Genomic DNA, 18,851 nt, shown 5'->3' on the forward strand with positions numbered 1-18,851 from the left:
ATGCTTCATCAAAGCATCATAAAACTAGATCAAATGAGAAAAGTAGTTGTCTTGATCTGAGGTATTTGGGGCATTATTAAAAACTTAGCCATTTTTATGCATATTTTATGAATAAGGGGTTCAGGAACTAGAGACCATTCACCTTAACCAAGATGGTTCTCCTCAGAACAGCAGTCCTGGACAGGAAGCATGTGGCAAAAAAGGCAAATATTTCATGCCAATGGTAGTAAATTGGTTTGCATCTTATGAGAATCCCATCCCTTTCATCTCCAGTGCTCTTGCCCATATGTTACCAGATTAGCCCCCAGTAGCAATGAATTATTGAATGAATGAGAAGAATTTATTAAGTGCTTATTTGATGCCAGGCACTGTGCTATACAAAACAAATAGAAGGATTTAAGGATATAAAAAGAAAGATATTCCCTGTTTTCAATGAGTTTATATTCTAATAATAAAGCAATAAAGCACATATAAGAGAGTGGAGGTCCAGGAGGGGGGATGGTGAAGGGATCCATAAGATCCCTTTCCAGGAATGGCAGTGTAGATTTGATTCTTGTTCCCAGAGCTAGTAGTAGAAAAAAAGAGAGGAAGGAGATGTGGATGATGATGTGGTAAAGAGTTTTGAGCTCCTCAGGGAATTAGGGTTTTTGCTATGACTCAAAGTCATTCTGAGTTTATATTGTACTACTGATCAACATATTATGGACTAGAACCATCAGATCAACCACATACAAGATAAATTTTACAATAATGCTGACATTGAATACCTAAGGAAGATAATGATATCTCTTATTTTGAATGCCCTATACACAGGTTCCACTATGAGTTGTTCATTTCCTCTATATCTCCAGTTTTGGTGATAGCTGCCCTTTTGACAAAGTCCCCAGGATAAAAAGGAATTAAAGGATAAGGAATCGGTTTCCTTCTTTTGAATGTATATTCGTTATCAACACCTAAGTAATAATATCTCTTAATCAATGATGGAAAAACCTTCCTGCCCCCAAATTCAGATAGAACCCTTTCCAAGAGTGTTCAGTGGCAGAGCAGTCTGTGGGTCTTGAACTTCAGACATGGCTGGGACAGAATAAAAGCCTCTTCAACTCCCAGTGGAGACACACAAGTGCTTTATTTTCAGAGGGTCCATTTTCCACAATGGACTCAGATTCCTGGGTCAGTAGAGGTTAATGTACATTAAAGGAAGAAATCAAAGCTTGACAATAGTAACATCTAGGAGAGGAATATGGTCTGATCACTAAAGGAAAATGGAATTTGTGAAAAGGGTAGGGATAATCACTATTTAGTATAGGTCTGAGAACTTTAAAAAAATTATAATTGTATTTCAAAATAATTGGTTTCCCTTGTAATCCTTTTTATTTTGTTTTCTGCATTTAAAAATGTTATTCTGAGAAGGGGTTCATGATTTCACCAGTCTGACTATCAAAGAAGTCCCCAGCACAAAAACATTTTAATATTTGATTTAGTGTATGATGGCATAGTGATTATATTTAAGCTCAAACTTTACATGTCTTAAAATGTTATCCTACTACTTCATAACAGTGTGATACAAAAGAGTCTATGTCACAGAATGCTTTGGTTTCTTAAATGGAGTGTGCATACCCTAGGCAGTACACAGGATGATAAGGGTACAGAAAAACATTATTAGAATTTCTATTTTTTAATATAAAAAGTAAGAAAAATTAAGCTTTGTTAATATTTAATATTTAGTTAATGTTTGCTTCAAGTTTGATCTGTGTATGAAATGTTCATGGGACTGACACAGTTGCATTTTAAAGGAAGAATGAGAATTCCATAAGGTAGAAGTGTCCTTTCATTTGTTCTTTGTTTCTAGCTTGTTGTGAAGGATATTTATGTATTCCTGGTTACATGAATTTTTTCATTTTAACTAAGCTAATCTTCACAAGGGCAGCTAGTGGTACAGTGCATAGGGTACCCGGTCTGGAATCAGGATGATTCTAATTTATGAGTTGAAATGTGGCCTCAGACATTTACTAGCTGTGTGATCCTGGGCAAGACACTTAATCCTATTTGTCTCAGTTTCCTCCTTTGAAAATGAGCTGGAGAAAGAAATGGCAAACCACTTCAGTATCTTCACCAAGAACATCTCCAATGGGGTTATGAGAAGTTGGACACAACTGAAATGACTTAACAATCTTCACAAAATGGTCAAGGATAAATAAACATAAATTGAAGATAATACTAATAATGGGAGCATTTTTTCTTCTCTTAGTGTGGGTGTTCTTATCTTGATGTGTATAAACATGTTTTTAAAAATATTTTGATAATTGTATTTTAATATAACTGGTTTTCTTTGTAATCTTGTGTGTTTTCTTTTAAGCTTTGGAAAACCTTCTTCTGAGAAGGCTTTAGCAGATTGCCAAAAAAAGATCCATCATAAAAAGAAGGTTAAGTGACCTAATCAGGTCTGATAAAATAACAGATAAAAAAAAATCAAGATTACTTGAAATATGGATTTTATTCACTAATAATAATTAATCTGCCCCTAATACAAGTATATTGCAAGTAAGATATTAACCAATGATAGTATGAAGTTATCATGAAGCATTTATTAAGCACTTACTACATATAAAGTACTTTATTAAGAGCGGGAATAAGCAAGACATTCAAAAACTAAGCTTTTGTTGCTGAAAATGATAAGTATGTCATGTGTATGGCAACACATTTTTTGAACCTCTTTTAAAATCTTCAAAATGAATTGTTTCATTGACTTTCAAACACCTTTATTAAAGACATAAAAATTCACTACTTTCTGAGTATTTTCCAAGGACAACTGATTGACATTTTTGAAGATGGATATTTTTTAGCTGAATTTAAGGAAAATCTTTGCATACCTGGTGAATTGGATTAAAAAATAAGTATCATGATTCAGTAAGCATAGCCAACAATAAATTTTCCCCCATTAAGACCTTCTGTTTTTGTTTTTGGTTTTTTTTTAGGGCTCTCTGTGATCTTTTTCAGCTTTGGTAGTCGTTTAAACCTAGAAACAGAATTAAACTTTCACATCATTGTAGTATTAACCTTTTTTTTTAATAAAGCATACTCAATGACATTGTTTCTTATTGAAAATAAGGAATTTTTTGTACTGTTAATAAATACACATTTGTTAGTCAAATCCAACTAAAAATAACAGTTTATTAAATGGGTGTGACCTAGACCCTGTTTCTGTCTCTTTTCTTTTCTCTTCTGAAAGAGAATAGTTTCTTAATTTTGCTTCTAATCTTTTTCCATAATTGAATAGAGAAGTAGAAGGTTGTGGGATTTTTTCCTAACTTTCCTCTTGTTTCTTTTGTTGAGAAGTCTGAAATTTGGTCTCAGTGTCTAGGTAGGCTAAAGACAGGCATCAGTTGTGGTCCATTGTATTCTTCTTTATAAGGAAAGTTGTATACTTGATATGTTTGGAATTGTTGCTAAGAATTCTATTTTCATGACATTAAAAGTCACTTCTGATAGACTTGTATGTTCATTACTAAATTAAAAATTCCCTGGTCGAAAGGGCCTGTAAAAGTTGATGGTGCCCTCATTCTTCAAATACTGGTACACTATGATTAAGGTTTAAAGATCCCAAGAGTCCAGAGGCCCAATACATTTTAGACAGTAGTAGATCTAACATTTGGTAGAAATTAGTTTTCTCCTTTTCTATCTAACATAATCATACTCTCCAAATTTTTTTTAAAAGTTAATGGCCCATAACAATCTGTTCCTTCAATCTATCATCCAGTCCTTTTTTTCCCTTTCACTTCAATACTTCTTTTAAAAAAGTCTAAATCCAATGTCTGTAGTTCTTAACCACACATCATGTCCTTCATGGCTTATAACCACATACTTTGACTCTTTCCATTCAAATGAAACTGCTTTCTCAAAAATTGCCAGCGACCTAATTACTAAATATAATAGCAAAGGAAAATAATTCCTTTGACTTATTCTCCATTTTTAACTATTCCTTCTCTGTTTCCTTGTCCTTCCCTTTATTTTGCACTCTCTGGTCATCTCCTCCACAGCTCTGAGATTTAACCTTTATTCTCTGCCCCTACCACCTTATCTCTTGAGCTTCAGTTTTGGAGCTGGGAAATTACAGTTAAGTCACTTTGGTGAGCCATTCCAAAACATACACATATTTTGTTTATGAAATCTTTATATTACCCTTTTAAATGTCTATTTTTATATATGCTTTTATATCAGCATAACAGGATATGTAGGTAATTTGCAAATAAATATATATGTATATATTTGTATATCAGCATACTTATATATGTATGTATATGTGTGTATATGTATGAATACATATTTCTCTATTTATGCATGCATATACATACACACATTTTGGGTGGTGTTAAATTGCTGATAGAGATACATGCATGATCAAAAAAAATTGGAAGCTACTGGCATGGTGAGTGGAGTGTTGGGCTTGAAGTGGCCTGTTTCTAAGATAATTCTATAGTTCATTTCTATAATATCACAGTGAAAAGAGGGATATATTTAGATACAAATATAATGTAAAAGGAAAAAGCATTGATAAAATAAAATTTGAGTAATAACATTTGCCCAACTATATTATGGGCTGTGAAGATGGAATTCATTATTTATCTGCCTTATCCTTCTTCTCCTCCTACTTTCCCTGATACTATAGAAGACAACATCATTCTTCCATTTGCCCAGGCTCATAATCTATGAGTCATTCTGAATTCCTCACTATCTCTTATCCCCACCCGGGCAGTGGTTGCCCAGTTTGTTCATATCACCTTTGCAACATCTCTCTAATATACCCCTTCCTCTCTTCAGTTGACTTTTTAAAAATCTCCTTTTGTATTTGGTCAATTGAATTTTTAAATGAGTTCATTGGATTTTTTTTTCTGTTTCCCAAATTGTGAAACTCATTTTTCAATGAGTTGATTTCTTTTTGAAATCTATTTTGCAAGGAGTTATATGCTGTTCTCATTTTGTCAAGTCTATTTTGTAAGGAGTTTTCTTCAGATAATTTCTGTGTTTCTTTTTCCAAACTCTCCAAAAGTTCTCAGTTTCTTTTTCCATTTTTCTTCTAACTCTTTTAAGATCCTTTTTGAATTTTTTCAAGAGAGCCTTGTGAAATGGGGATGAATTCATATCACCCTTTGGAGCTTCATTTGGAGACGATTTACATTTACTGTCCTCAGAGTTTGAAATTTGTTCTTCTCTTTCTCCATCAAAGCTATCTATATTCAGAGTTCTTTTTTGCTCATTTTTTAAAGGTTGAAGTCTGCTCTTAGGACAAAGAGGAGACTGTCCTAAGCTTCCACTACAGGCTACAGTGGCTTTTTGCTGCCCTGGGCCGGTTCTGCTGACTTCCTTTCTGTGTTTGGTAGGCGTGGCCAAGTCCCGTGTTATTCTGGGTTCAGAGCCTTAATATTTGCCTATTTGCATTGGATGTCTCATAGCTAGTTGGTTGATCCACTGGCTTCTGAACCAGGAGAGTAGCCAACACTGGTGCATTTTGGCTGAGAGCCTCCTGGTAGATGCCCCATCAACCTGGGTCCCTGCATTGTGCCTGCCCTCAGCCACACACCCCCTTCCCATTGAAAGAGACCTTTTCTGAAATTCTTCCAAAATATCTCTTGCTGGAAGTTTGTTACACTCCAAATATTTGTGGGTTCTGTCACTCCAAACCAGTTCAGAGGCTTGATCTGGTGTTGATCTGAGGGATGCCAGGAAGAGCTCAGATAAAGACCTGTCTACTGTCTGCCATCTTACAGCCTCTCCTCTCTTCTGATGCTTCTGTTACTCTGGTGCAAACCTTCATCACTTCACACACGAACAGCAAGTGATGTTAGGATGTCTGCCTGCTAAAAGTTTCTCCCCACTTTCCTCCATCTTCCATCCAGCCACTGAGATGACTTTCCTAAAGTATAGGTACAATCATGTCACTCCCCCTACTCGGTGGTTTTCTATTGCCACTGAGGGTCAAATACAAAATTCTGTTTGGAATTCAAAGACCTTCATAACCTAGTTCCCTCCTACTTTTCCAACCCATTTATGTCTCCCCATCTTTCTCTCTCTCTCTCTCTCCCATACACACACACTCCTCCATGTATGCTTTTATACACTGGCACTGGCCTCCTGTTTGTTGCATGAACAAGACCCTCTATCTCTCAGCTCTGGACATTCTGTCTGGCTGTTGTTCCCCATGTCTGTAATGTACTATCTCTGACTACTGACTTCTGTGGTTTTCTTTAAATCCCAATTAAAATTCTACTTTCTACAGGAAATTTTCCCCAAATCCTCTTAATTCCAATGCTTTCTCTGTTATTTTTTTCTCTTTATTCTATTGCTTGCTTTATAAACTATGCTTGCTTCATATATATATTAGTTTGCTCATTATCTTCCCCATTGTATTGGAAGCTTTTTGAGGTCAGGGACTGTCTTTTGCCTCTTTTTGTATCCTCAGCACTTAGCACAGTGTCTGGCACATAATAAGTGCTTAGTAAATGTTTACTAATTAATTGAATTGTTATTACATTATCACAATTTTAGAATTGGAAAAGACTTAAAAGGTCCTCTTATTTTCATAATGTTGTGACAGTTAAAGTGTAGGTATATGTACATCGTTTTGGGGAAGGTAGTAAATTAATGGGTTATGTTCCCGTCATGATACATATCTCAGTAGCAACTTGAGATGGGCTTGAAGGTAAGGCTCCAAAGAATAATATCATCATGGGGAAGCAAGCACGAACAAAAATGTCAGCACTACTGAGGTTATGTTATATCCATTCAAGAGAACTGTGTCAGACATGAGTTACATTTATGTGTGCATTGCAACAGGAAAGTTAAACAATATAAACATTAAAAACATATGAGCTTTTACCACTGTCCTAGCTCAGTAGTACTATAGTGATTTTGGCATTATGGCTACAGTGACTGAATTTATTACCATCTTTCACTTAGTTAAGGAATAAAAATATTTATTATATTTATTATACATATAAACACATTTTTTAAAAAATCAGGCTAGTTGGTGGACATTGGGAATTTCCTTCCATGGTGAATCACAGACCCTTTATATTTTTGTATGTAGTACTAAAGTACTAAACAGATCCTTCTTGTATTTTCATGTGACACAGAACTGATTTCCTGAGATGATAGCTAAAGAGAAAATGAAGACAAAGTTTCATTTTAAAGGAATTGAAAGCATTTATTTTCAGACTGTTTCGTTCTTTATCAGTAAATTTCATTAATTATTATAATCAGATTGATATTAAAGTTTGGAAAATGATTTGCTATTTGGATCAGATGAACACTAAAGTTCAAATACCACATCTCAAACTTTTTGCTGTGTGACCATTGATGAGCCAAATAAAATTTTGAGCCTAGTTTCCTACCTGTAAAATTGGGCATGTAATAGTACCTGTAATACCATCTGAGGGTTAAATGAGATACTATATGTAAAATGTTTTGCAGACTATAAAGGTCTTATATATGTCAGTTGTTATCATCATCAGTATTCTCATCTTTTCCTCTGGAGTTAGAAATAATTTAAGAATAAGCTTTGTCCTTGCTATTATTTTTTCACAGTTCATTTAGAATTCAAATTTTTCAATTTTTTCACATATGGATAAAATAGCTTTCTTTTATAATTGAATTATTATTATATCATTTTACTCTCACACCAGCCCAGTGAGGTGCTCTGCCTGTGTTAATATCATTTTGTAGATGAGAAACCTGATGTTTACCCACAAACCTATGTTTAATAAATATCAGAAGTGGATTTTAAATTCAAATCTTTCCAAGTCCAAGTGCAGCATTCTGTCTGTCACCTTAGTTACTTGTTAATAGAATCTTGTAAATAATGTTCAAAATTTATTAGAGTGAGAGCAACTCTATTTGTCTTGTAAATATACATATATGATTTAAAACTTTGACAATTAACTCTTTTGCTCTGTATAGTTTCATTTATGATTTCTTGAAATAGTACTGAAAACCAAGATTTTGATAAATCCCATTGAGATTCAAATGGAGCTACTTGACCATGCCTTAAATCCAAATAGCTCAGACTCTCACTTCTTGGACAACAAGTCCCAGTCCAAGCCTCACTCAGGCATTGTTTAGGGTTTTGATGACTGAATATAGATAGCAATTGTTTATCTTCCAGCCAAAAACTCTAAGAGTCTTCCCTTCCCAGATTTTTTAATAAGTAAAAGAGGCCATTTTTGCCTCATTTATTACCTGGTCTTAGTCAGTGAATGGATGTGACCTCAGACAAACTGAGACTCAGAAAAGACCTTAGCTTAAAAAGACCTTCCATTTCATACAGGGGCTTCTTCAGTCAATCTGATCTATATTTTGCCACTGAACCCGGATGGTTCTGAAAAAAGGAGGCTGATGACATTGCACAGCCCTGCCTCACTTAAATCCAATTCATTTGCAAGTCAAGACATCATCTTTCTGATGCCATTGGTCCTCTTCGAGAATGAAGGACAAACAACTAAATCTCAATCTCTCTCTCTCTCTCTCTCTCTCTCTCTCTCTCTCTCTCTCTCTCTCTCTCTCTCTCTCTCTCTCTCTCTCTCTCTCTCTCTCTCTCTCTCTCTCTCTCTCTCTCTTTTTCTCTCTCCCCTCTCTCTCTTCCCTCCTCTCTCTCTCCCACTCTATCCCTTCCTTTCTCTCTCTCCTTCTCTGTCTCTGTCTCTCTGACTCTTTTTGTCTCCCCTCTCTCCTCCTCCTCCTTCTCCTCTTTCTCTTTCTCCTTCTCCTCCTCCTTCTCCTCTTTCTTCTTCTCCTCCTCCATAGACATATACCCACTCTATCTATCTATCTATCTCTGCTACTTTTCCTATCTCCTCTTCTAGCTCTCATATTACTAAGTTGATAATTTGTGTATCTAATCATGTATGTATGTGTAGAAAGCCAAATGCTCTGTTGTCCACAAATAACAATCTCAGAAGAACCAATAGGAAAGTCAGAGCTGCTCCTTCCACCCTTTGCTTTATTTTCAGCAGGCACATCCTAATTTCTTTACATCTGGTGTGTGTAGCCCCTTATTCTAATTCAGCCATGAGAAAAAGAGTGGGGGCAGAAAACGCACCTGTTGTAATCTTGGTTTCTGAAATCTTCAGAATGAATGGTACCCGATCCATGCAATAATGAAGAATAATCAGTTATTGGTAGCTGTACTTGTTTGTGTTTGTGTTATAAGAAGCTTCTTCCTACAATCTCTGTGTATTTCCATTAGATTCACCTGCTAAATGATATTTTCTTTACTTAAGGACTTGCCTCTGGATAAATGGAGCAAAGCATAGGAGATATGCTGATCCTCTGTTTCTGGATAAATGGACTGGATCATGCCCATAACATAGCCATTCTTTTCCCCATTCTGGTGCCTTTCCATTTTCTGGCAACTCTTGGTTGCTGTTCCAGGACACATCAATACATTAATGTCTGCTACAAACTGTCAGTTTGTAGCAGAACTTGATAAATGTCTCAGGAATTCTAGCTCACCAAGAGAGATGAGAAGTTTCTGATATAAATTATTCCACAAGGAACCCAGTCTAAAAGCTGACTCTGGTGTAAGAAGCCTGGCTTTGTCCACTTTCTCAGCTATTTTTGGCCATTCTCATTTAACTTTGCCAAGCAAAAATTCATTCATTCAATCAACAAATACTTGTCAAGTATGTCCTTTTAGCCAGAATTTTTCATCTCTTATGTTCACTTAAAGGAGAGGAAATGGGTGGTTTCAAGATGAATGAATCTCTCTAAGAGAACAGAGGGGACAATACTTAGTGTATTGAAAAATACTGAAGCATAAGGTATATTACTGACAAAGCGCCAGCTGGTTAAGTTGAAGATAATATTGTCCTATATAACCTGATAAACATCTCCAGCAACACTACTGGGACTAGTTTATGAGCCCAAGACTTCAAGTCAGTGTGGAAACCTTGAGAAGGGGAGGGAAATCAAGGTTGCTTTATATGGAATCATCCTGTGAAAAAATACTCTTGGCCACAACAGTCCTAGGTGGTCCTAGGTGGTCAAGTTATACATAATTTATTTTAGGCAACAGACGCTATAATAGAGACGCTATAATAAAGCTGCGTGAAGTTTCAGGGATCTCTGGGTCATACTGTAAGTGCTGTCATAGCACTTCATGCACCTTAATGAGTTACTCTTTCTTCTATTGATTTCCAAGGTAATCCTGAATGAAAGGGAACCTATATGCATCTCTACAACTGTGGGGGCTAATTGAATGGGAAACAGCTTCAAGGATCAGAATAGCATGAACCATTCAGGTGATCCCAGGAGGGAGTACTCTTACAACTATCAGAGGGGATAGACAAGAGCTGAAACTCAGACAGCATGTCTATATTGACAGTAAGTTAAATTTAAAAAGCATTTGTAGGTCTGATATGCTAGAAGTTGAATATGGCATTGCATTCTGTGAAGGGTTTTGTTCCAATTTGTACCAAAGAATCATCTTAATTTGCTAAATTTCCAGGTAAGTTCTATGGCTGGGGTTAGAAATAAGTTTTAAGGACACTATGGATTCTACTCTGTTGGTTTTCATATCCCAATAATCAAAAAATGTATTCCAGGATGCCTATAATTCCTAGACTCTTCTCTTTTTCTTGCCCCTTAAGTCAAGTCTGTTTTCTTTCATAAATACTTTTGGTTATTCTCTCTAGTCTGACATTCTTCAAACAGCTTGCTTAAGTTTAAGCAAGGTTATTTATGTATAATGGTTTAACCCTGCTACAATCAGGGACCATGGAGTAAGTAGCTGTCAATCATTTAGCCTTTTGTCACTTATTTGTGAAGGGGTGTCAATTATAATGTATCTTTCATGTCTACAGCCCTATCTGTGAGACTCTATTTCTTCCAGAGCTAGATCTTTATTTCAGTCATCCAAGCCTAAATGATCATGATTTTAGAAATTTGTTTAACTAGATTAAAGAAAAACATAGCAAAATCCAAGAAAGTATTAGCACTTATAATATAAATGTGACATTGCAAATGGTTCTCAGATTCATCCCTTCAAGCCAAAATCATTCAAATGGAGTCCAGTTCCTCCATATTTAGTCTTCCAGGTATAGACCAAGCATGGAAGAGAGACAATTCCCAAGTTCAGCATCTTATAATAGACTTCTCATCTCCTGTTGCCTCAGGCACATTATAATATTTATGGAGAGTCAGAATACTAACAATCACTACAGGAATGGGTAAATAATGGATTGGGTGCTGGATTTCTCCAATGGGCCCATTGCTGCTTTCACAAAAATTAAAATGTCAAAGATCATGATTTCCAGGCTTCCTGGCACCAGTATTTATTAATCTGGCTTGTTGGAGTAGGAGGAAAACAATTGAAGCAAAGGAAGGAGAGGGGAAACCATTGCAAGTAAGTCCTATGTTCTCCTGAGTGAAGAGAAACCACAGGAGATAGTTCTACCTTCAGCATCTATTGTGAAGACCGAGTTAGCACCCTGGATACCTTAGAATCAGCCGGAGTCAAGATAAGCAAAAAACCTTGGTCTTTATTATTGGTCTTTAGGGGTAAGAGTGAATTGGATGGATGCAGGATCTCCATGACCTCTCCTCTTTGGCTCCCACCAAGAAGTAACTCTGGCGAGTCTCACTCCACCTCCTAGTCCCTCCTACAATTCTCTGTACACATCAATTATCGAGCCAGCACAGGATAGTGGGAAGGGCCATTTTCCAAGCATATGCTTGTAGAATATTGTCCAATCGGTAGTTAGCCTTAAGTGCTCGGTTGTCCGACCTCAGGGCATTAACTCAAGATTTTCAGACCTTTACAACTTATCTCGATCATTTTGTGCTCTGATCTCCAAAATTCTATGGGCTACTGCTATCTTAGATCTGCCATCACATTACCCCTACCTAAGCACTAAACCTATTGACAGGAAAAAAGGGTAAATGAAGTTAATTAGGGACACCAGAGTACTGGCAAAGAAATAGGACTCCCCCCTTATACCTCAAAAGGAAAAATATATATAGATAATAATACAGAAGGTTGTAAAGATAATCCAAAAGCACATATAAAAACAAATATCTCAGTATAAACTAATCTATCCTAAAGCGTGATATATGAATGACCGCCACCATAATTCTCTGTATCCACGGTGCTACCCCTAGACTTTCTGATTCCCTGTGGTAGGTATGGCATTTCTGAAAAGCTAAGAAATTTGGGTAAGACAATATAAATATAGTGATCTGATCTGATGAACCAGAAGCTAAGTAGAGATAGGACAGATTCACAAGCAGAGACACAGAGATAGACAAGCAAAAGTCAATTTCTGGGAAAGCTTATTTGTATTAGGAGCCTGAATAGATGCTGAGAGGTGTTGTAGATCTCAAAAGGGATGGGTTGATGAACTTACCTTCACGTTTTTAGCAATAACATACCTCCATCCTTCCATACCCCCCTTTCTTCCAAATGGATCAAACAAAAAAAAATTTGTAAAATGCTTAGAACAATGCTTGGTATACAATAGGGACTTAATAAAATGCCTGCTTAATGTTCTGAAGCTGTGCTGTGAACCTGTTCTAATCCTGTTTAATTCCTCCCCCACTTCCCTTCTATCTGAAACAAATTTTTTGAAATTTGTAAAAGAAAGGTGACTTTATAATTTTATTTTTTAAAAATTAAACAAAAATATTTTCTCTCCCTTCTATGTCCCCTCAGCTCTCACACCATTGGAAAGAAGAAATTCTCTTATTGACTGGATCCAAAAAATAACTGTCTCATTTTGTACCCTGAGTCCGTCACCTATCTGGTGAATAGGTGGATAGCATGCTTCATTATTGGTCTTCTGGAAATGTGATTCTTATTACAATGATTGGAGTTCTTAAGTCATTTAAAATTGTAGGATGGATGACTTTTCACTTTCTCCCAAGAAATTACACTTAGAGGATATTGGATATTATTCTCGTCAAATCAGTAAGATCAAGTCTTTGAAATTTACTTTTATTCACTAACTTGCTAAGAGAGTTTCTGTTCTTCTAAACCAAAGGAAAGATATGGTAATATTGTCCAGAGACTATAATATATAAAGATAAGTTTCTCATCACCTCAAACACAACTCCTTGAAAATACAAAGATAGCTCCTTGACTCAAGATATCTTTGACAGATAGGACTGTAGGATTTTAGACCTGTGGATCACCTTGTCCAATATTTTTAAATTATTTATGAGAAAACTGAAAATCTAAGAGGTAAAATTATTTGTTCAAGGTCAAAATAATTTGTTCTCCCAAAAGAATATGTCACCAACTTCTAAAAGGGAGACTTCCCTGTTCATTGTCTACTGAAAATTTCTTAGAATCTAAGAGAGCATCACACCCCAAGTGTCCCAGGTCTGGTATAGAGGGAAAAACCCAGGGGGTTTGTACAACAACTTGTTTTTCAGGGCTCCACAGGGAATGAAGAGTTTGTATTCCAGTAGTTTAAACATTACACAGTGCAAATTATTAAACTAACAATTAGTATTAAAATGTATACAATTCAGTGAACAAAAGCCAGATATTGCAACCATTTCTGATACCTTACAAATAAAAAACTGTGTATTTTTAAGTAGCCAGTAAAATGAGTATTTTCAAGGACTTTTAAGGTATCTATATTTAAGTTATACATTGGAAAAAATCTCAGGCTATTACTGAAAAGAGCACCAATAATAATTGATCTCTGTGCCTATTTTCTTATCTATACTAAACTTATGAGAGTCATCTATACATAAATGAAGGGCATACTTGATACAGGCAGTATCCTGTGGGAAACAGGCAGGCCTCTGCAAGTCATATTCAATAAATAGGCCCCATCTTTATCATTACACAATTAACTGAAAGATACAGAAAATAAAAGATACTATTATAGTTATTACTTATTGATTACAAAAAAGCAGTTGATTAAATGGAACAGAATGTGACCTCACAGAACTTCTCTAATAATATTTTCCCTTTCAAAATAGCTTAGTACAACTTAAATATATGATTGGAAATATATGTTTCTTCTTTGTCCTTTTCATCCCTATTTAAGTCTCTGTGAATGTAAGCTCTGACTCCTAGCATAGTGCTTGAAATATAGTAGTTCTTTTTTAAAAATGTCTGTCCAGTAATTGTTTTTTCTTCCAGATTGTATAAACTGAGTTTAGATTATTTTAGAGCATCTCAACTGAGCTGGGATAGGGGTTCAAACCAAATGAAGTACTTTGCCCAGGGTTATAATCCAATATACTCCACAATGATCCTACCAGCTCTCATCAGTTCAGAATTAAGTGGAATATGAGCTACATCAAGTAAAGCTAGATTATACCTTATCATACAGACTTTGTATTCTTTCTGAGTTAAGGGTGACTGCCTCAGCTGAACAGTGGGACATGAGCAGGTAATGGAGTGGTATAAAAGGCAAGTCTGGATACTATTGAAGGATGGAGGAATATGATTATAATAACAGGTAGTATTTATATAGCACTTTTAAGTATGTGAAGCACTTTACAAGCCATTTCATTTTATCTTCATAACAACTCTTGGATATAGATGCTATTATCATCAGCATTTTAGGCACAGGAAAACTGAGGCATGAAGATTAAGTCATTTACCCAAAGTCACCCAGCTGGTAAGTGTCTGAGTCCAATTTGAACTCTAGTATTCTATCCATTGGGCCACCTAGTAGCCTAGGAATGAAGATGAAAAAAGGCACTGTGTATCAGGAAGAGTCATAACCGACATCACATACTATTTCTCACCTAAGCTATTTTCCAAACTCTTTGAGCTCAAATTCAGGCCCCTCCCTATTACAATAGCACCTTTTACTTCAATTCCTCCTATATGCCCAATACCATTAAACACCTAATTTATTATACTGGTTTTGAGGAAATTTGAAAACTCTTGCTCTGAATTGGTTCTCTATCTTATTAAGTTAGCTTCTCCTTTCACATGAATTTTCATAGTTTTTCATGCTGTCCATTTTTTGAAAAAAGATGTAGCTTCTGAAATCTTAAGTTTTTGCTGTGGTCCCAGTGTACCAATTAAAATATGGCTCAGTGATGTACAGCAATCTCATTAAAGCCAAGGAGAGGTTCTCTTGGCAGGATGCAATGCTCTCATCTTAACTCTATGAGTGTGCCTTATTCCTTTTTCAGGTCAAGTTTGCTTTTGAATGATTACCTTGCTTGAACTGTTTGGTTCTGCATTCACATGAGCAAATAGTCCACCTGAATTGTGAATATTCAGTTGTATCATGCTTATAGACCACTCAACATATACACACAACCTAAATATTCTGCATAGACAAATGAGGGAGAGATTATTTTCATTTAAATAGATGTCTTTGCTTATTATTATACGGGATTTACCTAAGGATCTTGTTAAACAGTGAGCTATCCTGATGGCATAAAAGGATCCTATGTACAAAAATTCTAGGTACCTACCACTTTTTAGGAATTCATCTATTGTGAGTATATAACCTTACAAACATACAAAGAATTATTGGATAGAATAGATTTAAGTATGTGCATTTTGTAAATGTTGTTATGGTGTACCCTAAGGTGCTGCCATAGGAAATCCCTTTAATCCAATTTTAGGAATCAATGGATTTAGAACTGGAAAGAAATTTAGAGATCAGTTATTCCAATCATCCAATTTTATAGGTGAGGGAAATGGACTGCAAGAGAAGAGAAATGGCTCTTCCAAAGCTATTCATGTTTTAAGTAGCAAAAATGGATTAAAAACCCAGGTACCATGAAAATACATATTTTAGGAAGGAGTTTGTCTGAAGAAGAGTCACCAGGAAGGGAAGGGTCCTAGAAATCATGCTAGATGAAGATAAATTAGGAGAACTGGGAATGTGTAGCCTGTAGCAGAGAAGATATAGAGGGCACAGGTATCTTCTGATATATCCCTGTGAAAGAGATTAGATTTATTCTCTTTGAATTTAGGACTCTTGGTCCTAGTTGTCAGAATGAGGGGAAAAAAAAGATGAAAGTTGATTTAAAGAAAAAGCTTGCCCCAAATGAGAACTGTACAAAAGTGAAATGAGCCACCAGTGAGTATGTGATTTACCATTTGCAGAGGTTTTTCAAGTGAAGACTGAATAATTCATTTTCCTGATATATTGTAGTTTCTTATCATGTTCCATTTGGGCTGTATGCCTCCAAAGACCAAGGGGAGGTCCATAGAAATTGTCACACAAGGATCATGTGGTCGAGATGGGATTTCAAATAGTTTTCTTCTGGCCACAGTCTCCTACTTTAACTTCCATCTTGTCTAGAATCAAAGAATGTTAGGAATTCTAGAGCTGGAGGGAACCTCAGAGATCATTTGTCTGAATTATGTCATTTTATACCTGAGGGAATCAAAATTCAAATTTGTTGCTGTAGTCATTGCGGTTGTTGTTGAGTTGTGCCCAATTCTTCCTGACCCCATTTGGGGTTTTCTTGACAAAAATAGTGGAATGATTTGTCATTTACTCTTCCAACTCATTTTACAAGTGGGGAAACCAAGGCAAACAGGGTTAAATGACTCACCCAGGCTCACACAGCTAAGAAATGTTTGAAGTCAGATTTGAACTCAGGAAGATGAGTCTTCTTGACTCCAGGGCTGGCACTATACCACCTAGCTGCACCTGAAGTGATTTACCCAAGGGGAAACATGACACGTGGAGGCTTGAATCCATATTTCCCAACTTTTATTTCAGTGCTCTTTCCATTATGTTTTGCCAAGTCTTATTTTTTGCGTCTTAGATTGTCACAGTCCTATAAATACATACTAGTAATTCCCAAGTCTTTGCCCATGGTCTTATCGATTTCTTTCTCATAAACTCTTCTCTCTCTGTCTCTCTGTCTCTCTGTCTCTCTTTCTCTCTGTCTGTCTGTCTGTCTGTCTCTCTCTCTTGTCTCTCTGTCTGTCTCTGTTTCTCTCTCTCTCTCTCTTTCTCTCCCCCCCCTTCTCCCTTTATCTAAACAAACCCCACCCAACACTCAATGTCCACCTTTCTTCTATGAATTCTTCCCTGATCACTGTTATCCTTCTGGCCATCCATACTTCTTGTTGCTACCTTCTATCCATCTATTCCTCTGGTGTCCCTACTGTGTCTATGCCTTCTGGAATCTTTGTTTTATTGTTACAAAGCATTCTTAATAATAAAAATGTTCCCTTCCCATCAAAAATTACTTCCTATGTATTTTGTATTTAGCAATTCATGTATATGTTATTTCTGATCAAAAGGATATAAGGTTGAGGCTGGGGACTATTTATAAATCAAGAAATCAAAACCCAGGGGATTTAAAATTATATGCCCAAGGTCATAATGCTGTTTAGCAGCCTTCCTAGGACTAACTCGCCAACTCTGTTTCCTTCCTACCCTGAGCTGGCTTACTGCTCTAGCCTTAGAGATTTATCACCCTTCTTAGCCCTTAATTATTCCTTACTTTATACCACTTGTGGAAGTTTCCTGTGTATTATTAGGTTCACCTAAATCTCTTTTACTACATCCTATAATTTCTTAGCTCTCTTAGCAACAGCTCAGTATTAGGTACATAGTAAATGATGATTGAATCCTAGTGATTGATAATCACAAATCATAAATCTAATGAATATGTGGCCCCTCTTACAGAAAATAAAATGTTTCAAGGTCACGTGAATATCAAGGCTCAGGAGTCTTCTTCCTCTTTTCTGCCATACACAGCACCTGGAGACCCTGCTCATTAAGATGAGGTTCCATCTCATTACTGTGGCAGCCCTTGCTGGAGCCCTTAATTTCTCGTGTTAAAACAGCAAATGAGATGATTCAAGCATGATTTCTAATAGGTACCATGGGTCAGTCGTTATTCATTTGTTCTAGTGCTTTTCACTTGATTGGTTGAGATGAAAATTTGCCCTGATCCCGGCAAGTGCTATAAATTAGTTTTATGCCCATACTAAACACAGATGCATAGAGAGGAGAAAGGCTGGGAAAGATGATCATGTTTGAGCTGCTCCCCAGCTGTATACATAGTGAGTTACTTTTTACTGGGATTGAATCAGACAGATTCAATGAGGGATTTTGCCAGGCTGGAAGTAGATGCTATCCATGAATTGCTAAGCACCAGGTTAACTCCTTAATTTAAACCAGTAGGGCACTGGTAAATTTATAATATTCAACTTTCTTTTTTAAGATGTACTCAAAACATAATTTTAAGTTCAATTGTCATCATTAACATTTTGTCCATCACTTTCTTAAGTCTAGATAATCAACTAAGACTTGGTTTGTAACTTTTGCTCATTTTGAGATAAAAATGCTCATGCTGAAAATTTAACAATAATCTCTTTTCAGCTGACTTGATGTGGTTTCAGCACATTCTATACATATAAGACAAGGCTGGAAAGGCAAGTTGGGGTTAGACTGTGTAGGGCTTTGAAGAAGATTCAAATAGTTTGTTATGTTACATAATAATATATATTTAGGAAGCAAGAGCGATCTACTGAAGGTTTTTGTTTCAGGGAGTGACTTGATATGATTTAGGTTTTTGCAAGCTGAGTCTATCAGATGAGAAGACTTGATCCAAGCAATAACACTATACCATAATACAAGATTATTGGGAACATTTTGTTCTTTCCTAACAAGACATTGAATTAAGTGGATCTATTTTAAAATATCATTATTTCGCATTATCTGTGCTAATTCAATAGAAAATGTAGTAAAGTAGATAATCTCCAAATTTCCAATGTGTGACTTCTCAATGTATAATATAATTTTCCTTATCATAAGATTTACCTTCCTAATTTTGTTTTGCAGTTGTTTAATAATAAATTAGCTCTCATTCCTTAAGATTATTTGATAATTTATGAATCATACTGATTG

General features: G+C 35.9%; 1 protein-coding gene across 3 annotated transcripts in view; it reads left to right on the top strand.

Moving 5' to 3' along the window:
• The window catches only part of SIAH3 (siah E3 ubiquitin protein ligase family member 3), a 98,611-nt gene that overhangs the window by 51,457 nt on the left and 28,303 nt on the right, over window positions 1-18,851 (top strand). For 2 of the 3 annotated variants that reach the window (XM_051983829.1, XM_051983828.1), the window contains exon 2: window positions 10,193-10,374. The exons of the other annotated variant lie outside the window; for it this stretch is intronic. In XM_051983829.1, the coding sequence (XP_051839789.1) occupies window positions 10,360-10,374 (15 nt within the window). In that variant the 5' untranslated portion in view covers window positions 10,193-10,359. The remainder of the gene's footprint in view (window positions 1-10,192; window positions 10,375-18,851) is intronic. 3 annotated transcript variants of the gene reach the window in all.

The sequence above is a fragment of the Antechinus flavipes genome, chromosome 3 (assembly GCF_016432865.1).
Source record: "Antechinus flavipes isolate AdamAnt ecotype Samford, QLD, Australia chromosome 3, AdamAnt_v2, whole genome shotgun sequence".
In the NCBI taxonomy this organism is placed as follows: domain Eukaryota; kingdom Metazoa; phylum Chordata; class Mammalia; order Dasyuromorphia; family Dasyuridae; genus Antechinus; species Antechinus flavipes.